At 36.2% G+C, this 21812-nt stretch overlaps 1 protein-coding gene across 7 annotated transcripts in view; it reads left to right on the top strand.

Moving 5' to 3' along the window:
* Window positions 1-21812, top strand: part of LOC136027392 (putative polypeptide N-acetylgalactosaminyltransferase 9) — a 101197-nt gene that overhangs the window by 27346 nt on the left and 52039 nt on the right. For all 7 annotated transcript variants that reach the window (XM_065704594.1, XM_065704587.1, XM_065704591.1 and 4 more), the window contains exons 3-5: window positions 2343-2556; window positions 15872-16041; window positions 18058-18222. In XM_065704594.1, coding sequence (XP_065560666.1) covers window positions 2343-2556; window positions 15872-16041; window positions 18058-18222 — 549 coding nt within the window. The remainder of the gene's footprint in view (window positions 1-2342; window positions 2557-15871; window positions 16042-18057; window positions 18223-21812) is intronic.

Genomic DNA, 21812 nt, shown 5'->3' with positions numbered 1-21812 from the left:
GGGGGGTAATTCTGAAAAATTCGAAAAAATAAGGTATTTTTAACTTACGAAGGAGTGATCGGATCTTAATGAAATTTCATATTTAGAAGGAACTCGTAACTCAGATATCTTGTTTTAAATCCCGACCGGATCCAGCGTCATTGGGTGGGGGGGGGGAGCTGGACTAGGGGAACAGGAATTCTTGGAAAACACTTAAAGCAGAGAGATCAGGATGAAACTTGGTGGGAAGAATAAAAACAAGTCCAAGATACGTTACTGACATAATCGGACCGGATCCGCTCTCTTTTTGTGGAGTTGGGGGGGGGGAGTGATTTGGAAAAATTAAAAAAATTAGGTATTTGTAACTTACGAACGGGTGATGATATCTCAATGAAATTTTATATTAGAAGGATCTTGTGCTTTAGAGCTCTCGTTTTAAATCCCGACCAGATCCGGAGACATTAGGGGGATTTGGAGTGGGAAACCGGAATTCTTGGAAAACATGAAAATTGAGGTTTTTTTCTCTTACGAATGGGTGATTGGATCTTAATGAAACTTGATATATAGAATGATCTTATGTCTCAGGTGCTCCCTTTTCAATTTGAATCGGATCCGGAGACATAGTGGGTCGGAGGGGGAGGGGAGAACAGAAATATTGGAAACCGGAAATCTTGGAAAACGCTTAGAGTGGAGAGATCGGGATGAAACTTGATTGGAAGAATAAGCAGAAGTTATAGATACGTGATTAACATAAGTGGAACGGGTCCGCTCTCTTTGGGGCAGCTGGGGGCTGTTAATTTGAAAAAAAAACTAGAAAAATTGACATATTTTTAACTTAAGAACGGGTGACCAGATCTTAATGAAATTTGATACTTAGAAGGAATTCATGTCTCAGAGCTTTTATTTCAAATCCCGACCAGATCTGTTGACATTGGGGGAGTTGGAGGGGGAAACCGGAAATCTTGGAAAACACCCAGAGTGGAGAAATCGGGATGAAACTTGGTGAGTAGAAAAAGCAAATGTCGTAGATACGTGATTGACGTAACCGTACTGGATCCGCTCCCTTTGGGGGAGCTAGGGGATGGGGTTCAGTGCTTTGGCGAGTTTTGGTGCTTCTGGACGTGCTAGCACGATGAAAATTGGTAGGCGTGTCAGGGAGCTGCACAAATTGACTTGAGAAAGTCGTTTTCCCCGATTCGACCATCTGGGGAGCTGAAGGGAGAGGAAAAATTTGAAAAAAAATGAGGTATTTATAAATTACAAGTGGTTGATCGGATCTTAATGAATTTTGATATTTAGAAGGACCTCGTGACTCAGAGCTCTTATTTTTAATCCCGACCGGCATTAAGCCTCTGATTTTCCTTTTAAATCAATCTATTTATTTTTAAAATTTTGCTAGAGCTCATTCCATATGATCTCTTGGCTCTTGGCTATTCCGGCCTCGTCACAAGTGCCATATGAACTCTTAGCTCTTGTTTCAACACACGCTGAAAGTTTCAACTTAATACCATCCACCGTTGCTGAAGTATTTCTGATACGTCCTTTCATCAACCTGTGGGAGCAGAGTGTGTTTGGATTTAGTTCCATGCAGTTTCAATGTATCCTAAATTTTTCGCCTTAACATCCTTAGTTTTAACAGCAGCAGTAGTAGCAGCAGTAGAATTAAGAGTAGTAGTCTTAACTTTTGTCCAGTAGCAGTAATATCAGTAGAAGCGTTAGCATTAGGATGCAAATATTTTATTTTGATTAGTTCAACATCTACCATAACAAGCCCTGTTAGTTTCAACTTTGCACGCCAAACTGTTCCTAAGATATTGTCTCGGATATTGGCCTTCTAGAGTCTACCTATTTTTCACTATAAGCTCAGCATTCATGGGAATGTTTACTTTGTTAAATATGATGACATGTTAATTTCTTCTTGTTTGGGGTTAAAAAAAAAAGACAAAAAAAAAAAACGATAACGGACGTAAATAATGGCCACGCACGAGGTGAAAGGGGGTAATTTATTAAAGTGTAAACCAAGGGATCGCCCACTTTCTGACACGTGGTGTACATCTCGATGCGCCACTTGTACCGCACAGCTCCACCATACGTAACATAGTTCTGCCATATGTGCTACGGTCCTTGCCCCCATTGGCACACTTTTGTCACACCTGGCACCTGCCACCTGGTGTAAGTGATTTCTGAAAGTTGGCTGATGGGCTTACACCCCCACTCACTCAGCGTAAGCCATGTCAGCTACTGCAAGGCCATGACTATTCTTGTTTTCCTTTTAATTTTTACTATCCTATTATATTAGTAAAAATTCGTGGAAAAAGTTGAAGACTAATATTCCCAATCTTATTTTTTTTTTTTTTTTTTAGAAGAGAAGAATGAAATCCCGGATGCCGGTGTTCTTCTTCCTCCAAAAGATCCAGAAGGACCGGGTGAGTTAGGTAAAGCTGTAGTCCTTCCAAAGGATCTGACACCCGATCAAAAGAAGCTAGTTGACGAAGGCTGGAGTAAAAATGCGTTTAACCAATATGTGTCTGATATGATTTCGATACACCGAACTCTTCCAGATGTTCGAGACGACAGGTAATTTTTATTGGATGCTCTGCAGGTGTTGCTTTTGGAATTCTTATTACCAAACAACTATTAAAGTTTGATGTTCGTTAAGCTGATTGTCATTTTACACACCTACTTATACAAGGCTGTTTAACTAGCCGTCTGTAGTCTAATTGCCCCAGTGCTGCAAACTTTTTGCTTTTTGCACAAAACTTTGTTTTTGTGTGCCTGTCTCTCCTCTTTCTCTCTCCCTATCCCTCTATTAATGCTTCAATCATTTGGTTTTTGCATTTTGTTTGTTTTTACTTTTATTTTTACACAGGCTGCATTCTAGGCTGTAATCCCTAGTAACTTTACATTAATTTTCAGATGTTACTTGAAGTTGACGTCCCTGGGAACGGTTGTGAAGTAGCTAAGGGTTTATTAGGGTTATAAGAGCATAATCGTCGTAGGTTTTGATTGTACTTAGTAGGTATTTGATGTAATTGTTTTAAATCGATGACTTTAAAACCTGTTTCTGATTGTGAAATTACCAGAATTGTTAGTGGTTTTAAAGGCCCTTCATCTTCTGGGCAGTACCATATTTCTACTAAGGGAGTCAAACTCATTCTTCCTGTTATTCTTCCTGCCCTAACCAGGCTTATTAATCTCTGGTTTGAAAAAGGTGTATTCCGAAGTGCCTTAAAGTGTCCTCGTGTTATTGTTCTTTTCAAAGTTGAGCACAGAATGATCCAGGATATCTCTTTTATCAGTGTTTAGTAAAATTTTTGAAAAGGTTTTCTTGTTCTATATTTTCTTAATTCCAAACCCATTTTCCATGATTTTCCGTTTGGTTATAGCATTACTGAGCAGAACCAGCTCTTGGTTCTGGTTTGATACCTGTTACTGTTTTCCTTGATGTATGAAAAGCATTTGACTCATTAATAAACAAGATTCTTCTTCGGAAATTGTTCTTTATAGAAGTACAAGGGATTGTACTTATTTTTGGTTTTGTTTCATGTTTATCTAGTCGAGTCATCTCGGTTGATCTGCTCTTTTGTAAGCCTTCCGAAACAGAGTTTGGCGTTCCACAAGCATCTGTTATTGGGTCTATACTCTTTTTAATTTATGTTAATAACCTTGTTAATTTGTTAAAAATTAAAAACCTAGGTATTACTCTCGGCTTTGTCAACCTAACTGCAACCTACCACTAACTGTAACAAGAGCTCCTAGTTCTTGGATGCACGTCGTTTGCTGATCATGGCACAACCTGTCGATCTGAGTCTGATCTTTGTTCAAAGATGATAGCCCTTTTTGAAAGAGATACCCAGTGGTTTGATATAAGGTATCTCACCTTAAACGTTGGATAGTCATGCTGTCGTGTTTTCTCAACAGTCTCAAAGGCATGCCATGACTTAAATGAAATACATGTATCAAGAGGTTTTTTAAGTAGAGCTGAAGATCGTTATGTTCCATTCCTAGGCATCTTGCTTGACGGAAATCTATCATTTAAGTATCATACGACCTGATCAAGATGCAAGTCTCCTGGACTCTTGGAATCCTTAGAAAGCCAAAACATATATATCAATCGTCGGTCCTTAGAATCCTTTTCTGCAGTCCGGTTCAGTCTTATGCTTCGTCTTGTCCAGTTGTTTTGATGTCAACCATTCTCTCGTCAGTCAAGCCTCTTTCGAAGCTTCATTATAAATCAAAAACTATTATTCAGGGAACTAAGACTTCTTTCATTTAATCCTTGTTCGGTTTGAAATCTCCTTGTCTTCTCTCGCGCGCTTCTTTCACTATTTGCAATAGCATTGCCACTTCCCTGCTACCCTGTGTAATAATATGTCTTTTATTTTTGGTCAATCCTCTTAGCCTCTCCGTAATTCTAACATTTACAGATTCCTCATTCTCTGCCATTGCGGCCTGGCTTCAACGCCCTGAAAGCTTGTAATATCATCATGCTCCCAGAGTCTGGACGAAGCTGCCATTCGTTCGGTTATTTCAAAAAGAATGTCAAAGATTTTCTAGTTTATAATTGATTCATTTTTTTGTGGCCTCCCCTGTAGTTGATGTCTCTGGATTGGGTTGAGGATGTTTGTTAGAAAATTCTTTCTAGTTTTAGGGCTTATTCATTTTTTTATTGTTTGGTTTAAAATCATGTGCTACTCTCCTTTCACTCTCCTCCATTTTCATTCCCCTTTCAACTCTCTATCATTCCAATAATATTATGTTTGAAGCTGATAGTGAGACTTTCGATGACAGTGGTACAGCTCAACTTCACCAAAGAAGTCTGTTAGCTATCTATGTAAAAATAACTGCTACAGTAAACTCGTAGTTATTTTCTGTCGTTCCAGCTGTTACGACAACGTTAGCTGGAACAATGAGATTAGTTTTAGTAGCTTTTTTTTTTAACCTGGAATGCACCTAAAGTTTGTGTTTACTACCATTGATATAACTATGGCCTGTGTTTCACCAAATACGAACACAGATAGTTCAACAAATAATACCATGTATATACAGCATTCAGCTGGTTGTGCTGACTACACAAAGGTTAAGTCTAACAGCAGAACCCTCTTGTTCATTTGTCAAAATTTGTCTGTACTAATAGAGGGATTGGATTTTTATTACCTTAATTACCTTAATTCGCACTTCGGAGCGAATTAGTTGCGAGAACTGTGATGCTCCGTAGTTGATGATGGCGATAGATCTGGTCGCTGTGCTAAGGTCGAGCGACAAACCATAGGGACTAGAGAGTGCTGGAGAGATGCAATTTAAGACCACTCGGTAACGGTGATCACATGGTAGGTATGGTTCAAGGACCATTCTCCAGCGATTTAGAGTTGGCACCGCCGCACAACAGCAACTTCGGATAGAGTGTGTGAGATGGTTGGGTATGACAAGCCGCATCATCCTCCAAGCTAACTCTCTATTGTCTTCCACGACTGTTATGGTAGTGAGGGCTGGGAGGGGTTTTCCCACTGGAATCTCCATGGTTTGGCCTCCCATTCCTTGTAGAGCCTCTTTTTGAATTCCTCGGGCGAGGTTGGCGAGACTGTCTATTGGCTTAGTTGGTTCCAATCGTTCACCACTCGCTGGCTGAAAAAATATAGTCGGACTTCGGTGTTAACGCTGGATTTGAACAGCTTTTTGGAAAGTCCTCGTGTTTGCTTTTGGTGGGGAGAGAAAGTGAACAGCTTCTGATCCGCTTGCTGGAGGTACCCGTAGGTGAGCAGCATGTCGTTACGCCTACGCCGAAAAACTAGTGTTGGGAGGTTAACAGATTGTAATCTTCTGCAGTAGGGCTGACTGCGTAGACCGTCGATGCATTTGGTGGCTCCCCTCTGGACACCCTCAACAAGCTGGATGTCAGTCTTGTAAAAAGGACCAGCAAGACATGTTCCGAAATCTAGGATTGGCCTGACCAGAGCTTTGTATAATTTCAGAAAAACTGTGGAGGATCGACTACTGACGGTTCTTTTCAGAAGTCCCAAATTTGCATTTGTTGTCGAAACTGCTTGGACGGTGTGCTCGTGGAATTTTAAGCTGTCATCCAACAGGACTCCCAGGTCTCTACCACTACTAGAAGTAGGGATCAAGACTGTCGATGACGTTTTGCCGTCGTACATAGTGTACTGGTGCTGCGGATTACCACGGCCGAAATGAAGAGTGACGCACTTTGAGATGTTGAAGGACAGAAGCCATTTATCTGCCCATGCTTGAATTTGGTTGAGATCGGCTTGTAGGCTAATGTTGTCTGCGGTACCAAATAGCTTGATTGTCGGCGTAAAGAGTCAAATGGTTTTTTGTTTCAGCTACCAGGTCATTGATATAGATGAGGAATAAGGTCGGTCCGAGGACAGTTCCTTGAGGGACGCCGCTCAGAACTTGGCAAGGTGTTGAATATATCTTTTATCCGTCCGTGGTAAAGAGCCGAACCTTTTGCGTTCTGCCACCAAGGAAGTCCATTAGCCAGTCGACTAGTTTTTTATCAATGCCCACGGCTGTAAGTTTGGAGCGCAAACGACTATGGGGGACTTTGTCGAAGGCTTTGGGAATGTCTAGTAGAATTAGGTTGACAGGAAATCCTCTGTCAAGAAGCTGAGTAATTAGCTCATAAGTTTGGAGTAGGTTGGTTTCGACTGACTTCCCGGGAAGAAAACCATGTTGTTTGTCCAAGATAATGCTGTTGGAAACTAGGTGCTTGAGAAGTGCGTCGTTGACAATTCTCTTTAAAACCTTAGCGACAGCAGATGTAAGGCTTATAGGTCTGTAGTTTTCAGATTTAGACCGGTCACCCTTTTTGAATATGGGTGTAACATAAGCAGTCTTCCATTGTGAGGGAACAACTCTGCGATCGAGAGAAAACTGAAATAAATGGCACAAAGCGGGGGAAATCTCGGTGGCTGTTTCTTTGAGCAACCTCGGGTGGATTCCATCGGGGCCGGCTGATTTGTTGGCATCGAGGTTTTTTAGCCTCTTTTCCACCATAGGTACAGTGATAACAACCGTACTATGGGAGACGGTATGACGTATTTAGGAGGGGGTGGAGGCTCACTATCTGGTTCTGTTGTGAAGCGGAAGCGAACTGGTTGTTTAGTAAGTTTGCTAGTTTCTGGGTGTCAGTTTCTTTATTTATTTTTTTTTTTTTTGGTTTGTGGTGGGATTTGTTTAGGCTTGGTTTTGAAAATTAGTAATTTTTGTGCTAAAGTACTGACGATATCCTCTGGTATAAAGCAACCTTTGTTTCGAAAATTTCTCCCAAAACCTTAAAAAATTTTATTCCGATAATATTTGTTTATTTCTTTTTTGAGTGTTAGAAATTAGTTTATGTCATTTAGGTCAATAACTGTAAACAAAGAGGTGCTTTATTTTTACATTAAAATTCAATAGCTGTAGGAATCAAAGTTTCTTACTCTTTTTTTGCTACATTCCATTAAAATGTAAATTTATTACATTGAAACTTTTTATGGTTTGCCGCTTCAAAGAACGAAGCAATTGACATATTGCTTCAATATGATCTTTCGAGCCATACTGCAGTGGGTTGATGTTTCTCTCATCGCTAAATATTTTTGTAGTTAGTGATGGTATTTGGAGGTTCTGGGTCTCTTTTTTGTGTTCCCTTCTTATCTTTTTCTATTGATTACTTTTGTGCCAGCAACAAGAGGACTCAAAAGAGTCAAAAAGGTTAAATCTTCTGTCGAATGTTTTTTTGCTCCGCAGAAAGATTGTTGATTAAGAAAGTCGAAAGAATCTGATTATGGGAGTGTCATTGAACATCAGATTCTCAAATCACATTATCAATCAAAATTTTTTTTTTATCCAATTGTTAATTTTACTACACGACATTCAACATTAGTTTTAGATTTTCTTTTAGATTTTTTTTTAGTGCATTTCTTGTCAGTAGATTCCAATTATTGAAAAAGTATTTTTGATTTGGCAGTCCCTACATCTTGTTCTATTTTGTCTATATAATTTGCTTATATTTGAACCGGCTCTGATTCTCATACTTGGAGAGCTTCTATGCCTGGTCGTTTTGTTCCTCCCAATTTAGCTAAGGTTCGATTTTAATCTGTTGTCAAAGGTTGATGTCAGGAAGAATAACTGACTGCATGCATCTCAATTCAAGTTTGTCATAGTATCGTAGCTATATAGCTTTGTTTCAACGATATTTTAAGTTAATACATTTTAAATGTACTGAGATACTCTTAACTCTCCGTATTTTGCTCAGTATGTTTGACAAAGGAGACATTATAATAACCAGTCACGTTAATAGTGCCAATTTTGGGGTAAAGCTATTTTTGAAACATGCTTGTCATTGTGGCATCAAACACAAGTGTTTGGTGTTTGTTTTCATAATGGTCTCGGTTCTAGGCGTTTACCCTCCTGGCGTTTTACCTCTCCGAAAAATATCTCCCCTCGCGCGGAAAATACCTCCCTTCCCCGCGGAAAATATCCCTCCTCCAGTGGAGAATAAGGGTTTCCAAATTTGAGAATTTTATTTGAGTTTTTTCCGTAGGGGGAAGGAATTTTGGTACTTGTTTAAGCTATTATTGCTGTGTAAAACTCGATAACAAACCGGTTTCTTCGTTAGTTTCTTCAAGCTTTTCATGAGTCAAGACAAAGACAAGTGACAGAACAGATGGGAAATAAAATAATTTGGGCTATATATTTAGCACATAGGGGGGGGGGGCAAAGTATTTGGGGAGTTTGAAGTCAGAAAACAGTTATTACTTCACAATATGGAAACTAATGGTACCTAACACATATAGCATGCAGACCCGCTATACTTTACCCCCCCCCCCCCATGTGCAAATATATAGCCCAATGTGTTTCTTTAGTAACGAAGAAACCGGTTTGTTCTCAAGTTTTACACATCATAAACTTGAGTGAATGTTGTATAATACACAAGTGCCGGAATTTTTCATTGAGAGAGAGAGAGCCGGATTTCTCGGTATCATTTAAAGGCGATCAGAAATAAAATTTAAATAAACAAGTTTTTTCGACTGAAAGGAAGGAGCAGTATCAAAACTTAAAACGAACAGAAATTATTGTGTATATGAAAGGAGTTTCCCCTTCCACAAGACCTTGCTCTTTTCGTTAAAGTTTTGACTTTTTGTCCTAATTCTTTAAGAACGATTCCTGAAACATAACGGCTGTTTAATTAGAACAATAAGGTTTATTTTAAAATTCAATAGAAAAACTTCAGCGTAAAGAGCGAGGTCTTGAGGAGGAGGCAAACCCTTTGATATATGTAATAATTTAAGTTCGTTTTAAGGTTGATGTTGCTCCTTCCTTTCAGTTGAAGAACTTGTTTGTTTTATTTAATTACTTACAGATAGTACTTGTTAATGGGAAACATACGGTACATGTTTTTCAAAGAAAAGTAGAGCCTCATTAAACCAAAAATGAGTAGAAATAAAGTCAAATAATCTTCAAAGTAAAAACTATGAAGTCTAATAGAAAAAATAACAAAAAGATTTAAAATATTTTTCTATGAAAAAGACTGTCTCAATAAAAATGAACAGAAATTAATTCAACAAATTTTTTCTACAAAACAAGTTTCTCAAAGAAGCCTCGTTAAGCCAAAAATGAGTAGAAATAAATTCAAATAATTTTCTAAGCGTACAACTGCTACAAATCACCATCAATAAATGAATTAAACCCAAAACGAACAGAATTTACAATAAATAACCAATTCAAACTCAAAACAAGCAACAATTAGCATGAGTAGGACTGACAACCCCCATACCTCCTGAAGACCAGAACATAATTTGTACTTTACTGAAAACAAAATACATTTTAAATGTTTTTGCTTTTTTGACTTTTAACAAATAAAGAATGATTAAGACTATAAGGAATAAATATCAGAAAATGTATATCAAACTGACAATACAGTTTTTTTTTTTTTTTTTTTTTTTTTTTTTTTTTTTTTTTTTTTTTTTTTTTTTTTTTTTTTTTTGAAGGTGCAAATTATGTTCTGGTCTTGAGAAGATATGGGTGTTTTCAGCCATACACATTTTAATTGTAGCTCGTTTTGAGTTTAACTAGGCTATCTATTGTAATTTCTGTTAGTTTTGGGCTTCACTTATTTATTAATAGTGATTTGTGGTAGTTTCACACTTGGAAGATAAGAAAAACGAAGTCGTAGAATTTAACAACGCTTACCTCCGTAAAAACTTAAACAATAAGAATTTCTTGGTTCCCAACACTAACCATCCTCTGAAGGTCAGCTATCCTTTGAAACGACACAAAAAACACGTTTTTCAACTGAAAGTAAGAAGTAACGTCACACCTTAAAACGAACCGAAATTATTACGTAAATGTAAGGGGTTGCCTCCTCCTCAAGACATCGCTCATTACACTACAGTTTTTTTTTATAGAGCTTTAAAATAAAGCTTATTGTTCTAACTAAACGACCATTGTGTTTAGGAATCGTTATTAAAGAATTAGGGAAAAGGTCAAAACCTTACCGTAAAGAGCAAGGTGTTGTGGGCGTGGCAACTCCTTTCATATACGTAATAATTTCTGTTAAGTTTTGATGTTGCTTCTTACTTTCAGTTGAAATTTTTTTTTTTTAATTTAATTTATGATTGTCTTTAAATAATACTGGGAAATCTGGCTCTCTCTCCATGAAAGACTCGGTATTTGTGTATTATACACAACTCACTCAAGTTCACAATGTGTAAAACTTGAGAACAAACCGGTTTCTTCCTCAGTTTCATCGTTACTTTAGAAACGAATTTGGGCTATAAATTTGCGCATTGCGAGGGATGGGTGGTGGTAAAGTATAGTGGGACTGCATACAAAATGTGTTAGGTATAATTATTCTGCATATTATGAAGTAAGAATTGTTTTCTGACTTTCAAACTGTCCAAATACTTTACCCCCCCCCCTTAGGTGCAAATATACAGCCTAGTTTATATATTTCCCATCTAATATGTCAGATGGCTTTGTTTGTCTCGTGCTAAGCTGAAAGAAACTGACGAAGAAACCGGTTTGTTCTCGAGTTTTACACAGCGTAAACTTGAGTTAGTGGCGTATAGTAGCCTACACAAGTACCAAAATTCCTTCCTACTACGGAAAAAAAAAACTCAACTAGAATACTTAAATTTGGGGAGCCTTATTTTCCACGGGGAGGGGGAGGTATTTTCCGCTGGGGCTGTTTTCCAGAAGGGTATTTTCAAGGGGGTGGGTAAACACCGACCACTAATGGTCACATGCCGCTCAATTATAATGAGAGGCTACATACCGACCATCAAAAAAAAGGGGCACGGTAAAGGTGTGCTGAGAAATAAAAAAGACGGGTATTATATATTAGTATGCAGTTTATCGCCTTCATGGGGAGGGTCTAGACCCAAAGCCACTCTGGACTTTTACAGAAAGCGTTGCTAGTTGTGGTGTTGCTGGTTTTATAGAAATTGTATTGAGGCCCTTACACTGAATCATTTCAAGGAGGGGGGCTAAAAAGTAAGAATGGAGGGATTATATGGAAAGTATTAAATATAATTTCATGTTTACGTCAGATAGTTTGGAACGGTGTACTTTTCAAGAATGAGAAGACTACGAAGTCACAAAGCTATTGTACTGTAGCCTTTAGGCACAATTATGCTATGTATTAATCCCATACATTACGTAATCGAGTTTTGCTCAATTATGTCTGACTCATTTTGGCGCTTGGTCAATTAATTTATTTCGTTGAATTTTCTTCAGTTGATAAGATGCTGTTCTGCTAACAGCCTATATAGCATTGTATTCACGGCAGTGTGGGGAGGGGAATGTATGTTCAAAGTCTATAGAGGAGGGGGGAGCAGTTCTTTTTTTTTCAGTTGAAAACACCGAAAAAACCGTATTTTATAAAATTTAGGCACGAGGAACATCCCTCTGCCCCCAATTTGCGCAGCTTTGTGTGGTGTTGATCCCTTGTGGTCCTATTGAGCAAACGATTAATCCTTTGAACTAATTCATTAATAAATCATCAGAGCATTTCAAGTAGTACATTCACATTAGTAAATTGGCAGTAAATTCTATGAATTTACGACCTGAAATTATACAGTAAACCTATAATGAAACATTTAGTGCACAAAACTACTACTGATAGAAAATTTTGACGAAAGAATGAAATAAACTTTAGAAGAAAGAAAGAAATAAAACTTTACAAATACAATTAATATTAACTAATAATATGAGTGTCGTTAAAAACGAATGAAAATAATTTGAAAAATGTGTTGCAAAAAGTAGATTTTAAAAGAAAAGTGAAGAGACTTATTAAAGCTTAAGACAAGCAGAAATAATATCAAAAATATTATTGAATCCTAGAACAGCCAAAAATTACTACAAGCAGGAGTCCGAGTCAGTTCCGAGCTTAAAGTTTTGAGCTTAGTCCACAACTTAGTAGTAAATACAAATCAGAGCATTTTAAGTTGTAAATTCTCCCTTTCAGAGAGTATATCGCCCCTAGGGTTTGGGGTACATTTTGTCAAAGCTTTCAGTTTTACTTTAAAGGACAAGAGCTTAGAGAACTATTTCATTTACATGTCAACATCTTAGGATTTTCTTTTGAGAAGGAGAGATTTTTATGTCAAGAAATGAAGGTTGTTTTTTGTTGGTTTTTTAACCATAAAATCATATATGTTTTCTGAGGCATCCTTAAAAGCGATAGCGTCCCTACAAGAGACAAATTTACTGCAAAATTTGTCGTTGAATTTTCATTTTCATCATTAACTATTCTTCATAATAAGTATAGGTGATTATGGCTTTGTGGTTGATTTTTATAAGCCTTAGGTTTTGCGGTCTAAATACGTCGGCTGGTTTTTGATATATTTGCATTTTCTCATGTAATTTAAGTTTTTAGCAACATACCTGACGTAAATGCGATGCGTACCGTTTGTCCTAATAAATTAAGGTGTTTTAATTTATATATCTGCCCTGTATGCAGAAATTTTTTTTTTTTTGGGGGGGGGGCTGAGATTTGACAAAGCAGCATTTTTATTTCACGCACGCTGTTCAAACTGTGTAACAATTTATGCAAATTAGGGTAATTCACAGGTGGGAGGAGAATATGCTAGCCACTTGAATGAGCAATCTTATATAATATGCATCTGAAATAGGGACTAAAAACATCCGTGGTTACTTGTGTCTTTTAGCCATCACATTCAACTTATGTCGAGAAGTGAAGTTTGGTTAATGCTAATGAAACAAGAGCTAAGAGCTCATATGACACTTGTGACGAGGTCGGAAGAGCCAAGAGCTCATATGGCACAAGCTCTAGCAAAATTCTAAGAATCAATAAATTGAAGGAAAGTCAGAGGCCTAATACCGGTCGAGATTTAAAATAAGAGCTCTGAGACACGAGGTCCTTCTAAATATCAAAATTCATTAAGATCCGATCACCCATTCTTAAGCTAAAAATACCTCTTTTTTTTCTAATTTTTCCTCTCCCTTCAACCCCCGGATGGTCGATTCGGGGAAAACGACTTTATCAAGTCAATTTGTGCAGATCCCTGACACGCCTACTAATTTTCGTCGTGCTAGTACGTCCAGAAGTACCGAACTCGCCAAAGCACTGGACCCCCCTAACTCCCCCAAAGAGAGCGGATCCAGTCCGGTTACGTCAATCACGTATCTGCAAAATTTTCTTATTCTATCCACCAAGTTTCATCCCGACCTGTCCACTCTAAGCGTTTTCCAAGATTTCCGATTTCCAATCAACCCCCCCCCCCCCAATGTTACCAGATCTGGATGGGATTTAAAATAAAAGCTCTGAGACACGAGTTCCTTCTAAATATTAAATTTCATTAAGATCTGGTCACCCGTTCGTAAGTTATAAATACCTAAATTTTCTAATTTTTATGAATTAACACCCCCCCCTCCCCTCCCCCTCAACTCCTCCAAAAAGAGTGGTTTCAGTCTGGTTATGTCCATCACGTAACTAGGACTTGTGCTTATTCTTCCCACCAAGTTTCACCTCGATCTCTCCATTCTAAGGGTTTTCCAAGATTTCCCGTTTCTCCCTCCCACTCCCCCCAGTATTACCAGTTACGGTCGGGATTTAAAGTAAGAGCTCGGAGACACGAGGTCTTTTCAAATATCAAACTTCATTTAGATTCGATCACCCATTTGTAAGTTAAAAATGCCTCATTTTTTTCAATTTTTCCTTTCCCTCCAGCCCCCCAGATGGTTGAATCGGAGTATCGACTGTAATCAAGTCAATTTATGCAGGTCCCTGACACGCCTACCAATTTTCATCGTCCTAGCACCTCCAGAAGTACCGAACTCGGCAAAGCACTGGAAATCCCCGCCAACTCCCCCAAAAAGAGCGGATCCGTTTCAATTATGTCAGTTACGTATTTAGAACTTTTGCTTATTCTTCCCATCAAGTTTCATCCCGATCCCTCCACTCTAAGCGTTTTCCTCACATAAGATGTCTCACACAAGATCTTTCTATATATCAAGTTTCATTAAGATCCGATCACCCATTCGTAAGATAAATGAACTTCAATTTTTATGTTTTCCAAGATTTCTGGTTTCCCCCTCCAACTCCCCCCTATGTCACTGGATTTTGTCGGATTTTAAAATAAGAGCTCTGAAGCACAATATCCTTTTAAATATCAAATTTCATTAAGATCTGATAACCCGTTCGTAAGTTACAAATACCTCATTTTTTCTAATTTTTCAGAATTAATCCTCCCCCCTCCAAGCTCCCCCAAGTAGAGCGGATCCGTTCCGGTTATGTCAATCACGTATCTAGGACTTCTGCTTATTTTTCTCACCAAGTTTCATCCCGATCCCTCCACTCTAAGCGTTTTCCAAGATTTTAGGTTTCCCCCTCCAACACCCCCAATGTCACTGGATCCCGTCGGGATCTAAAACAAGAGCTCTGAGTTGCGATACTCTTCTAAATATCAAATTTCGTTAAAATCCGATTACCCGTTCGTAAGTTAAAAATACCTCATTTTTTCTAATTTTTCCGAATTAACCGTCCCCCCACTCTCCCCAGATAATTGAATCGGAGAAACGACAATTTCTAATTTAATCTGGTCTGGTCCATGATACGCCTGCCGAATTTCGTCGTCCTAGCTTATCTGGAAGTGCCTAAACTAGCAAAACCGGGACAGACAGACCGACAGAATTTGCGATCGCTATATGTCACTTGGTAAATACACAAGTGCCATAAAAACTGGTTTTTCAGATCACGGGGTGAAATTCATTCAGTTTGCGATCCGCCTTGATAGGAAATATGGCCTGATCATGGATATTAAAGTGACAATTGGTGATTTGCCAAGAACTGAAGAAGAGGCAATTAGACTTTTCCAGGATAAGGGAGTGTTGCCCCCCCCCAAAAAAAAAACAATGTGTCAATTGACAAAGCATGACTTTATACTATTTCGATAAAGACCCTTTTTGGAAATGTACAACTAGGCCATGCATGAAACAAGTCGGTTTGAGTGTCATTGTGTAAAGTATTGGTATACGTAAAGTTGTAGTTTTCACAATTTTGTTAATAAAGTATTATGTTTTCATCATATTTTGTTTTATTTCATTAGCATTAACTAAAATTCACTTCTCAACTTCACTTCATACTTGAGTGTGGTGGCTATAAGATACAAATACCCATCCGTAAATAAAGAAATCATCCTTAAGAACAAAATATTACAAAAGTGAATTTTTGGTTTTTCAGCTTAATGCCCTATGAATTACCACAGCCAAAAATATTCTTGTATCTCTTAATGTTTAAATAATTATGTATAAATCTGTAAAATTATTTTATACAAATATATAAATTGTGCGTAAATATTGTTTTAATATTTTGATATATCTTCTTACTTAGTGTTATTCATTCTCTTTTTACTCGATTACTTTCCAGATGCAAAGAAAAAGACCGCTATTTGACGAAGTTGCCAATGACGTCAGTTGTCATATGTTTTCATAATGAAGCTTGGTCTGTTTTGCTTCGTACAGTTCACAGTGTTATGGAAAGATCACCAGATAATCTGCTCAAAGAAATCGTTTTGGTCGATGATTTTTCAGATATGGGTGAGTTATAACCCTATACACGTGTATGATTGCGCTTAAACACTGGAGGTATTGGTGATCAACCCTCCTCGAGATAACGTTTTGAAGGACAAGAATATTGAAAATTAAAAAAGAATTGGATATATTAAAATACACTTTTTTGAAGGAACATTCTGTGCTATATAGCCTAATCTATTTTGTCACTCAAAAAGGGTTCTAGAATTCTAGGTTTCAGCTCGTACGAACTTTTTTCTGATATATCACTCTAGTTGTTCATTATGATCACCCCTGGGAAAACCAAGGCAAACTAACCAAAACGCCTACCTTCTAGTACTATGGCTTCTGAATTGGGGAGATAATATAAATAGCTGCTCAATGGGTCTAGATAGATTGGCTTTCTTAGAATTTTGTTTGATTATTTGGTACAAATTTGGCTACAATTGATATTTTGCTGCTCAAAATATGGGAAATCCGCTCTTTCCTGTAGTGTGATTACTACTTTAAAGGTACTATGAGTGTCGATATCCGTTCGGATGAGGTCTCAGCCGACAATCAAAATAAATAAAGATAGACAAATAAAATAAATAAAGGGGCATCTGTGACCATCTCTTAGGAAAGATAAAAAATAACCTGGTACTGAAATAAATTAATTGTGCTGATTTCCGTCAACTCCTTAATGGGGGTATGCATATTTAGAATCAACATTAAAAGTAAATTCTTTTTTATATAACCGGTTTTCAAACTTCTTTTTTTAGGGTTCTAATGCTAAGACAAGGGCTTTTTACTTAACACTCATCACTTATATCAGTTTATTATCATGCAGTCGAAACTAAGAAGGTAATATTTTTACTAATAGTATTTTTCAATAAGAATAGTATTAAAATAGTTGTCTTTCAGGAATTTGGTCTGAGAGAAAAATAAAAATAAAAAAAAAAAGTGAAAAAATAAAGGTCTGAGAGAAGGTTTTTTTTATTTATTTATTTTTTTCTTTCTTCCCTTTTTTTTGATTATGTATGATTGATGGCCAACCAGTCTTTTTTCAGGCATTTTTTGTTTGTTTTAGTGAGACTTGTTGTCGTCACATTGAGTTTCGTTTTTGTTAATAAAATTGTTTAAATTAAAATTGAATTGAAATTTAAGACACGCCTTCTTCGCTGATCAAAAGTATCATCCTTATGTAACATTTGAGATGTGCCTTTTTTGCTCAGCGAAAATATTAATTCTGTTGTAATTAAAGTCGAAGCTAACTACATCTATTTCTTTCTCGCTGTTAAAGAAGAAAGAGTTGTGACGCGTCTAAGATACGATATTTTTTATGAGTAAAAAGATGGCCCTCTGGTTGAAACTAGTTAGCGAAATAGCTTTAGAATTATCCTATAGGTTCTGTTGGTTTTACTTAGTCTAAGTCACAACGGTGTATCAAGTATTTAGTCGAATTTGTTGGCCTTCCATGCCAGATATGTCGAAACGCACGAATATCTACATAAGCTAGCAAGCTGTACATGACTAAAATATGCTACGGGTATAAGGGCATTTTATACATGAGCATACAAAGGGGTTGAATATTGAGACTGAATCGTTAGCAAAAAAAAATTATATCTTTTTAACGCAAAATAATTATACTCACAGTGCATTGCCAATATTAGTTTCTCTTTTACTATTGTTTGTGCTATTTCTCTTTTGGCTGTGTAGAATTTTTATTTGTATGTTACGTTTCAATAACGTCAATATTGTGTTTCCTGCCAGAGGATGTTTGTAGCATGGCTAAAGCGCAATTTTTTGGCCCGTGACGCACAAATATGGCCCTGTGCAATCCTTTAAGGCTATTGACGTATTTATTTTCAGTTTGAATTTAAGAAAATTGCCTTTTTGAGTTTTTTTTTCTCTTTTGTAATTATTTCCATATGTTTTTCATTCTTTCTATGGTTTAGTTCTCTATTTTAGGTGGAAAGTGTAGCAACATTTTTTTTTGTTAGCTTACGACTGTTTTAAAACACGCTGTATTCTCAACTTTATTTTATTCGTTTTTTTTTCTAGAGCATTTAAAATCTCAGCTTGAAGAATATATGGCTCAGTATCCAAAGGTGAAAATAGTGAGGGCATCTAAACGGGAAGGCCTAATTCGGGCTCGACTTCTTGGATTAAAACACGTCACAGCGCCTACTGTTACTTACCTTGATTCTCATTGTGAGTGTACTGAAGGTAAGGTATTTTTCTATTCTATATTTCGGGGCTTTAACCTTGAATTATTAGTCCTGGAAAACGGGAAGGTGTTGAAATCATTGGTTTATCCAAGAATATCTCAGATCCAAAACTGGCCTTGGACTATCTTGGACATTTAAAAAAGAAGGAAAAATTCGCAAAGTGGCACACATCTAAGTCAGGAAAGATTTTTGTTTACAATCACCAGCCTTTTTCCTTCCGAAAATTATTTTGAGCCTAAATGCTTTCTCTAATTCTAACATTTTTCTTCTACTGATCTCTTCTAAGGCTTAGTTCCCGTGTAGCTAGAAAAACACTAATTGGTAATTTATTAAAAAAGAAAGAAAATACAAGGTGTCTCACACTAATTATAATTACTGAAATATGTTAGTGGTTGAAAAAATTTTGTAGGTAATTTATAGTTCAGTTAAAAAAAAGAAAAGAAAAAGTTAGCATATATTTGACAGTAAACGATCCAGATTTTTCTTAAATTAAAGGAAAAAACTGTATTCTTTTTTGAAAAAAAGAGGAATACTTGATCATATACCTTGACTGACATGGTTTACACTTTGGAACAAACTTAAGCCTTGGGAGACCTGGTGCTAAAATATAACTACTACCAAAATATATTATTAAATTATTTATTTAAACTGGCCCGTAATTAGTTCTATCGAGAAAGCAATGAAAAACTACAATTACCCGAACAAAGAGATGTTCCTGGAAGCTTGCTGATTGACGAGCAAATTAAAGCTAGCCTCCCTCTTTTACTAGAAAAATTTACTAGAAAAAAAACGTCTATTTTTTATTTGCAAAGTTGTCCCAGGACTTAGCATGGATGTCGAACTACTGGAAAAAGTTGTTTTACGATTGATTCAAATCCCATTTGTGGCATCTGGACGCTTGATTTGAGTTGCTTTTGCTGAGGTGATTTGAGGTGCTATCTTGTACCAACATTGTTCACCAGTTTTTGTTTATAGTCCGATGCTACTCGTCAAAGAGTAAGCTCTTTTATGGAAGGATTTTGGCGAACCGTTGCTGATGGAAATAATCATAAAAAAGGAAAAAAATATCTGACATATTGATGGATTCTGCATGTAAAAATTGACATCTAAGAATAGCGCAAGTTTTTTTTTGTATCATAGGAACTCATTACGCCTTGTAAATTATAGTACACTAAACTCTGATATATTGAACTTAATTAGATATTAAATTCATATATTTAGTATATATATATATATATATATATATATATATATATATATATATATATATATATATATATATATATATATATATATATATATATATATATATATATATATATATATATATATATATATATATATTTCTTTAATATGGTTGAATTTTCTTAGTTTTTAATACTTGATTAAAAATTGCTGAGAATTATTTTATTCTTATTCCCAAAATATAAATTTCTAAACACAACGAAACTGAAAAATAAAGCTGGTCTTGGAGACGAGCCAATGTAATATCGAATGTCTTCGAATACAATAATGTGGCTATTGGACCCTATTTTAGTTCAAAATTATCATTCAGAATAGTTAATATTCTGACGCCTCCCTCCCACCTACTCTCATCGTCATCACTGATGGCGAAACTTTTGTGCTAAATTTTCATTTGATCAATGACTATGTCTAAAACGTGAAGAAGAAATTTTTTGTTAAACAAAATTATTTTTCCCATTATTTGCCAGATTGTATTAAACTTGTTTCTTAGTTTCAAATGCTGATGGGGGAGGGAGCGGGAGTATGCCACTATTGTTAAACTCTTTTACGGTCAATTATAATATACCCGAAAAACTATCATTTACATCTAAAAATTTTCCCGTAAATACAAAAAAGTGCCTACAGGCGTGTTGGGTACACCAAGCCATCTGAAGTGTAACCTCTTTGGTTTTACCTTCGTGGGAGCTCTTTTGGGCTTGAGGGAAGTTTTAAAGATATATTTGAAAGAAGTTGGTGAGAGTCAATGGAATTTCAAATTGAATAAATAGTGGAAATAATTTTCAATAGGATTTTCAGTTTTGGGAGGGTAATTACCGATATTTTTAGTTCCTAGTTTAGACTTAAGACATGCTAGTCTGGTACATGAATATCTCTTGTTTTTCGAGTAGATTACTTTTTTTCTAAATGTATAAAACCAAACAATAATATGTGAACATGCGATCTTGTAAGCCAAACTTCTATGGGGTAAAACAAAAAAAAGCAAGAAAACAATAAAAAGCAAATATCTTTTTATTAATGTTTTTTATTTATTGAGATAATCTTTTTCGTAAATATACTAATAAAAGTTGGACTTTAGTTCATCATGATCTATATAAATATATAAATTTGTCAAATTTGTCAATGTCTCAATCAAAAGTTGTAACCTTTATAATATTTTCATTTCGCTTTAATTATAAATGGAAAAGGATTGTGGTTTAAGAAAAGATTCAGCTGTGAAAAGGAGATGTAGTTAGTTATGTGTTTGCTCTGGTATTCTAGTCATAATTTTGGAAATACATAGATCTTTTTACCTTCACCTTCGCAGTTACAAATAGATCTTACCTTAAAGAGAAAGGGGAGAGTTTTCCTTTAAGTAGAATATGATGCCTGGAAAACCTTTTTTATGTGTTTGTCTCCAGGATCAGTATTCTGGGAGTTTTAGTATATTTCCCCCTTTTTAGGTGGGGGAGGCGTATTCCCTGAAATTTTTTCTGGTTTACCTTGTTTGGGTGTGTTTAACATAAATGAAAATACAACTTGTTTTTTACAGCCTGTCCTGATTTTTAACTATTAACTGGAATCATTTTTTTCTTTTTATCAATCTGAAAATGTAAAATTTTGGCACAAAATTCACTTTATCCTTTGTATTTTCATTGAAAACCAGTATTTGATTTTTGCATTGTCTATAGTTAATCAAATACCGGATGTACTTTATTTACAAAGGGATTTTGTGGTTTCCATAGTTTAAGCCGTAGTTCAAATTTATGTTATTTATACCGAAAATGGGCGTTTTTGTCATGTCTGCAAACTTTCATGTTCAGTTTGGATCCTGGCACAATTGTGTTGATTGAATACTTAATTGGTTCAACTTTTACTTTTCGCAAGTTTTGTTTTCTTTTAATTTCGAGGGTAACGAGTTTGAGCGTATTACTTTCTGGACAACTTTTTAATTTCTCAGAATTCTTTTTCTGACATAAAAAATTCTAAAAACAAGCACATATCATAGGTTGTCTCCTTTAATGAAAAAACTACCGTAAAATGCCAAAAACAAAGACATATAGTAGGTCAACTTATCCTTCTGCTATCTAAAGAAGCAGCCTACATATCTTAACGAAATTATAATTTTTTTTTAATTAACCGCAAAAAGTGATTTTTGGATTGGGTCGTGTGAACAATATGCCAACATCTACTTTGTTCTATAAAAAAAGATTCAGAGGTGAAGACAGATGTCTCTGAAGCATAAAGAAAGTGTTTCTGTCCAGTAACAAAAGTGGGGAAAAAGTGCTTCGATGCCCTAGTTGCAAAAGTTGCGTGTCTTGTGTCTACTTGCTAGAGTAGGCAGAAAAATGCATGGCCTAGACCTTA

The sequence above is a fragment of the Artemia franciscana genome, chromosome 5, assembly GCF_032884065.1.
Source record: "Artemia franciscana chromosome 5, ASM3288406v1, whole genome shotgun sequence".
NCBI lineage: Eukaryota > Metazoa > Arthropoda > Branchiopoda > Anostraca > Artemiidae > Artemia > Artemia franciscana.
The sequence above is the reverse complement of the archived record's forward strand: the minus strand, read 5'-3'. Positions and strand labels throughout refer to the sequence as shown.